The sequence below is a fragment of the Phoenix dactylifera genome, chromosome 1 (assembly GCF_009389715.1).
Source record: "Phoenix dactylifera cultivar Barhee BC4 chromosome 1, palm_55x_up_171113_PBpolish2nd_filt_p, whole genome shotgun sequence".
NCBI classification, from domain to species: domain Eukaryota; kingdom Viridiplantae; phylum Streptophyta; class Magnoliopsida; order Arecales; family Arecaceae; genus Phoenix; species Phoenix dactylifera.
The window spans coordinates 16,725,560-16,731,711 of record NC_052392.1 but is presented as its reverse complement, the minus strand read 5'-3'; the positions used below and the strand labels follow the sequence as shown (position 1 = coordinate 16,731,711).

At 42.9% G+C, this 6,152-nt stretch overlaps 1 protein-coding gene across 1 annotated transcript; it reads right to left on the bottom strand.

The window, feature by feature from the left end:
* Window positions 1-1,410: 1,410 nt before the first annotated feature.
* Window positions 1,411-6,152, bottom strand: LOC103698006 (3-hydroxy-3-methylglutaryl-coenzyme A reductase-like). Its single transcript, XM_008779957.4, has 4 exons — window positions 5,132-6,152; window positions 4,179-4,360; window positions 3,002-3,348; window positions 1,411-2,094 (listed from the first exon to the last, which is right to left on the bottom strand). The coding sequence occupies exons 1-4, from the start codon at window positions 6,058-6,060 to the stop codon at window positions 1,852-1,854; spliced, it is 1,701 nt and encodes a 566-aa protein (XP_008778179.3). The 5' UTR covers window positions 6,061-6,152; the 3' UTR covers window positions 1,411-1,851.

Here is a 6,152-nt window from a genome sequence, read left to right as displayed (position 1 = left end):
TTTCACATTTTTCTTCAGAGCTACATAAGGCTACTGAAATGCATCAAAATGTACTACGAGTACCTGCTCTCCGATCTCAATGATGTGGTTCAAAGAACCGAGCAAAATTTGTGGAAAAAAAGAGAGAGAAAAGAAAAAAGAAGGCGGCAGGCCAAGCTACCCGCCTCAATAGAAAGCATTTTCAAAGATTTCGTAAAAGGCTCGTTTGGTTCGCGGAAAGCATTTTCCCTCCTAGGAATATGATTTCTGGGAAGCAAATTTCTGGGAAGATGATGCCTGGAAAAGTATTTTTGGCATGTTTGGTTAATAATAGAAAAGTGACAGATTTGTAAAGTGCTTATGTTTGGTTGACCATCCACTTTTCTGAAAAAAATATTTGTAATTCCTATTATACCTTCAATAAAAATTAGGTCTTTGATACCTTTTTGATGCTAAAGGATTTTTTTGGAAAAAAAAATAAATTGATTTGCGTCTCACGAAAAAGTAACTTTTTCATGTTTTTTATGAAAAAAAATTTTCTATAAAAGATGGAGATCATTTTTACATTAAAAATATAACTTCAATGGGCATCTCATTATTTTTTTATTGGCCATATTTTTCTTTCTTATTTTCCATCGGTGCACGTGGGGGTAAAGCTCTCATCAATCGGGCAGCACATGTGGTGGGCGGAACTATGTTCGAAGCACATGGTTTTCTATATAAAAAGAAGGCACCGGCGCTTTGCAGCACATGGTGAGGACCCACCGCCCGATTCCTTTAGCCTCTGGGCCTAATAATTACAGGGTTGGGTGCATGTCCTTCAAGGCAATTCCTTTAGCGAAGCATAACATCAACCACCTGATGGTACCCGTCCCAATTCAATATAAATACAATCCTGCATCACTCCGGGTCCTCGTGGGAGACGGTCAGCCCCACTAGATCTTTGTGCTAAAAAAAAAAAAAAAAAGGATGATGTCGATGCAAGTGTTACATGTGTGCGACAACATACCGATAGCGGTAAAATGGAATTTAGTGGCAACTCAATGATGAATTATATCCAAAAGAACAGCTGTGGTTACATTTGAACTCTTTTTGTCAAGACTCAAAACAATTAATGAACCTAATAGCATTATTGACTACATTTTGGATGACGATCTTTACTCTTGGTTCACATTGAATACTTTCACTTTCACTCGCTTGGTTGATAGGCCAAAAGCAGCTGCATTTACTAGTAATCATGCAATTCATTATACCACGACCACCACATGTACAAGACATCTGCAACTAATATGTCTGTTCATCACTAGAAATTAAGAACATTGGAAAAAAAAACTCCCAACCAAGTGACAGTTCATAAAGAATGGTGAAATTAGAATATCTACCTACCACATAGTATCATAGCATTCTCTACAAGGTATGAGTTCCAAGAAGTCAAAAGAATGTAACAAATGACATATCAATGATAAAAATATTAATAAATTTTAAACCCAAGAATCAGAAAACACCAGACAACACATGGAACACAACAAATTCCTGTAAGGCTATGCAGAATACAACAGAAAGCAACTTGCCATGGATAACGCCAACAGGACAAGTTAATCAGATGGATACCGAATCCGAATAGCAGAGCGCATCAATATCAGACAAGTCTTCTGGTTTGCAAGGACAATCTCATATGCTGCCAAGAAACTTTGCCTCAAAGTCTTACAGGTTACAAAAGGGTAATATCCACATATAGAGGAGGAAGGAACACTATTACCAAACTGGGTTTTTACTTTCCGACTTGCTGATAGGCTGGCTACTTTGCTTTCCCAATATCCCTCGTTTTGGGAATTTTATTTCTCCTATGATTACCATACACGAGGATTTCCATCAGGAGGCAGAATTGAAGATATCTTTGCTGGATCTGTTATACTTCATGTGGCTCTTCACAAGCTGCCCAGCTGCGAGAGCTGCCATGAGGGAAAGCTCTCCTGCCAGCACCGCACCAGCTACAATGGAGGCAAGAAGCTTAGCATTGGCCCCTGGGGATTCCTTACTTGCACCCTTCACACCAAGCAGGTCCAAACAGGCTGCCTGAGAGGCCAGCTGGGTCCCACCTCCAATTGTGCCCACCTTCATGCAAACAAAATTTATAACATCTTTAAGCATCCATAGGACATGAAGCAGGTTGGAAACATTAACAAAACATCAATTTTATTGGTTTTCTTATGACTCAGGAGGCACTCTTGTCATTTGAAGAACATATCAGAGAAACCATCATAAAAGCACAGGTAGTTCTGGGCACATATAGTGGTCCTTTCATGGTTCAGCTTAATAAATTAATATAGATCTTGTTTAGGTTTATAGGATAACTGTTAGACTCGACGTAGAGAAATCCAAATTTGACACATCTATGTTGCTCTGCATGGCTAAGGGAAGAAGCAGATGGTGCTCTCAGATAATTCAGCCTGACACCTGCTAGCTTTGGAGCACACTAGCTGATATGGGGAAGAGATATAATGAGAAAATAACAACAGCCAAGAGTAAGTTGCAGCAGATACTGCATAGTTTTAGGTTTCATCTATATTGTGCTGCCTCATGACGAACAACTCCATGATCTGCTATACATAAAGCATCAGAAAACTAGTACCATCAGCAACTCATCTAATCTTTTAATTTACCATTTGGGATAACATAAATAAAAAAGCTTCTAGAAACCTAGATACATATACATACATACATAGAGAGAGAGAGAGAGAGAGAGAGAGAGAGAGAGAGAGAGAGAGAGAGAGATCAACAATTAGAGGAAACTAGGCAACATAAGTTAACCGATGAAATAGATGGAATTAAATTCTCCTGCAGAGCGAAATTCAGCTTTTGTGAACACTGAAAAAACAAGAGATCCAAAGAAATCTTGTGAGACCCAAAGGATAACACATTTTATAAGGAAAACATTTCCATGCTAAAATGAGGTAAAATTCATTAGAGTGTCATCTTAAGGATATGAAATGTGTCAATGATTGAAGGAAATCAAAATTACCTCAATGGATGGCATAGTCACGGAGATGTGGAGATCCTTCCCATCGTTCACAGCCTCCATCATGGTGATGCAGTGCGAGCTCTCAACATTCTGTGCTGGATCTTGGCCAGTGGCAATGAAGATGGCAGTCACGATGTTGCTGGCATGAGCATTGAACCCCCCCATGGCCCCAGCCACAGCAGACCCAGCAAGGTTCTTAAGCATGTTGAGCTCCACAAGCGCTGGGACGGTGGTCTTAAGTACCTTCTTCACAACCTCCTCCTTGATGGTTGCCTCACAAACAACTGATTTGCCCCTCCCCTCAATCCAATTCACAGCGGCTGGCTTCTTGTCTGAACAGAAATTGCCTGACCATGGCAAAAAGACAAAGTAAGTTCAGTAAAATGAAGAGACAATATCAGCGATTTCAACAATGACAGGGATGGCTTCTCTACGGCGGTCATAAGAATCTTTTTTTTTTTGGCATTTCATGAAGTAATTCTACTGATTATTATTGGCATAGAAATGATTGGCTAAACTGAAACTTTAATTATTAAACCATGTGGATGACACTGAATTGAGATTTCATGAAATGGATGAAGCTAACACAATCTGCATCATCAATAAATGAAACAACAATTTTGAGATTTACATCTCAATCTGACTGTAGCAAGCCAACCAAACGCCTGTTCCTTAGACGGCAAGATCATATATCCACTTGCCACTGATATAATGCAATAAAACCATTGAAAGGAGATGACAAAAAGTGGGATATGGAAATATGGCATTAACTAGACATTTAACCATACTAATTCACTTTAAGCAATTTAAAAGGAACTCAGTAAAGGTAAATCTTCCTACCATGTGAATATAGGAACTTTCACCAAATGCATAAGGAAATTGGTTACTCAAATAACCAAATTAATCCAATTTCTAAGAACCAAGGCAAATAAAATTCATACATAAACTGTATTCTATGATAGGCAATCCAAAATTTACATTTTTAAAAAAATACGCCGAGACCTCAAGCATCGTAATCAGGAAAACAACAGAACTGTTGATTATGATTTATCCTTGAACTCATGACGTAAGCAGTCTTCTTATCTGATCTCCACTCTAGAAAGAATCAAATTAAAATTGGGCAATAATAGAGTAGGCAGGCAAATTAGTCAAATTTCTGCTGGAGAATGAATCTAACCAGAGATGCTGATCACATCCATGTCTGGGAAATCATTTTGCAGATAGTCCAACACATTTTGCACACCCTTGGAGACCATGTTCATCCCCATCGCATCTCCAGTGCTGCAACTGAATCTCATGTAGAGATTCCTCCCCGCAAGCGAGCATTGGATTCTTTGGAACCTAGCAAATCTGCTGGACCTACAGAACACGAGGGAAGAAAAGGAAATATAAAGGTTAACCTCTGGAATACATTAATGATGAAAGATAAGCAAAAGCATACCAAAAAAAAAAAAAAAACATCTCCTAAAAGAACACTCATCTGTTTCAGATTTTCACATCTGCCATAGAACTGATCTCCACTTAACTATTGAACAGTTAAAAGAATCAACTATTGCACAAATAGGGTGAGATCATCCGCTTCTCAAGACCAGAATGAGAGAAGCAGCGGCGGCTTGGAATATAGCTTTAAACCTTTTTTTTTGGCGATAATATCTTTCAATCCTTAAAAATGAATATTAACATCAGAACCCAACAACCAGAATAATTATACGAATATATAAAAAGAAAGCATTACGAGATTACAACAAAGAAACTTTCTTAAGCAGCCCGTATTATTAGCAATAAGAGATGTCTCTAACGAGCCCATCTGCAAACACATCACAGACAATTTTAAAAACGAGATGAAGGCATTGCTACACTCAGAAGAAAAGACAGGTAATTCCGAAAGCCAACTCCAATAGACCGCCAAGAATTCACAAAAGGTGAAAAAAACAAAGAAGCAAATTCGATTTTTTGCCGTTAAAAAGAAGAAGATTTGGAATTTAACACCAGCAAAGCAACAATTTCAACTAGCACAAAACCCTCGGACAAAAGCAGGAAAAAAAGGTGACGAAGTTCAGATCTTTAGCCCTCCACAAGAAGAGGAAAGAGGAAAAGAAAATAAGGAAAAGAGAGAGGAAACACCAGTACCTATTGAACACGACGGAAAGCGTCTCGAAATTGTTGGGATCCTCCAAGAAGAACTTGAGCTCGGCGGCCCTCTTGGCAGTCGCAAATCTCACCGCCGGCGCCCTCGTCATCGCGTCCTTCAGCACCAAGCTGGACCCTCCTCCGGACTCTGCGATGGCTTTGCATCCCCGGTTGGTGCTCGCCACGAGGCACCCCTCGGTGGTGGCCATGGGCAAGAAGTACTCCCTCCCGTCGAGCAGCAGCGGGCCGGCGACCCCCACCGGCAGCTGAACGTATCCAATCGGCATCTCGCAGCACTGCCCCAGGATCGACGCGTAGTCGAATCCGTCGAGCGGAAGCCCGTCCATGGCCCTCCCAGTGATCCGCCTCAGCGCCTCCCGACGGATCCCGGCGGCCCTCCGACAGTCCCCGAGCTTCGACTCCAGGGAGTAGGACGGCACCTTGCCGGCGACCACGGCGTGGACGAGCTCCTCGTTGTCGTCATCAGAAAGAACCGGCATTTTCTCCGGGGCATCGCCGGCGGAGAGGAGGGAGCAAGGGGCGGCTTCGGGGGCGGCGAGGAGGAAGTCGTCGTCGTCATCATGGGAGGAGATGAAGGACTGGACGTAGGCGATGCCGAAGAAGGAGATAAGGTAGATGAGGGAGGCGGCGAGACCGACGATGGCGGAGAGCTCAGAGAGGGTGAGGACGTGGAGCGCGGTGGAGGAGCGGATCTTCTCGCGCCACTGGGACATGAGGAAGTAGATGGAGACCATGAAGAGGGCGGAGAAGAGCACGTTGGTATAGCGGATGGGGAGGGGGAGTGCGTCGGACGCCTGGACAGAGGCGCCACCAGCAGGGGCAGCGGAGGCCGGGGGAGGGCTGGGGGGCTTCCCCAGCGCCGGCGAGGGGCGAGCGGGCTTCGGAGGAAGTCTCCGGCGTACGTCCATTTTGGGCCCGGGAAGGGTGGATGGGTGGTGGGGAGGGAGGGATGGTGGAGAGAGACCGGAGACTGTTTCCTCCTTCCAAGGCGGAGGACCGG

What these genes read in the sequence shown, in the direction of transcription:
- LOC103698006 (XM_008779957.4), bottom strand. Translation starts at nt 6,060, where the DNA reads ATGGACGTACGCCGGAGACTTCCTCCGAAGCCCGCTCGCCCCTCGCCG. An exon ending in GGATGTGATCAGCATCTCTG is followed by an intron (nt 3,349 to 4,178) that starts GTTAGATTCATT and finishes TGCCATGGTCAG; the next exon opens with GCAATTTCTGTTCAGACAAG. An exon ending in TGACTATGCCATCCATTGAG is followed by an intron (nt 2,095 to 3,001) that starts GTAATTTTGATT and finishes GTTTGCATGAAG; the next exon opens with GTGGGCACAATTGGAGGTGG.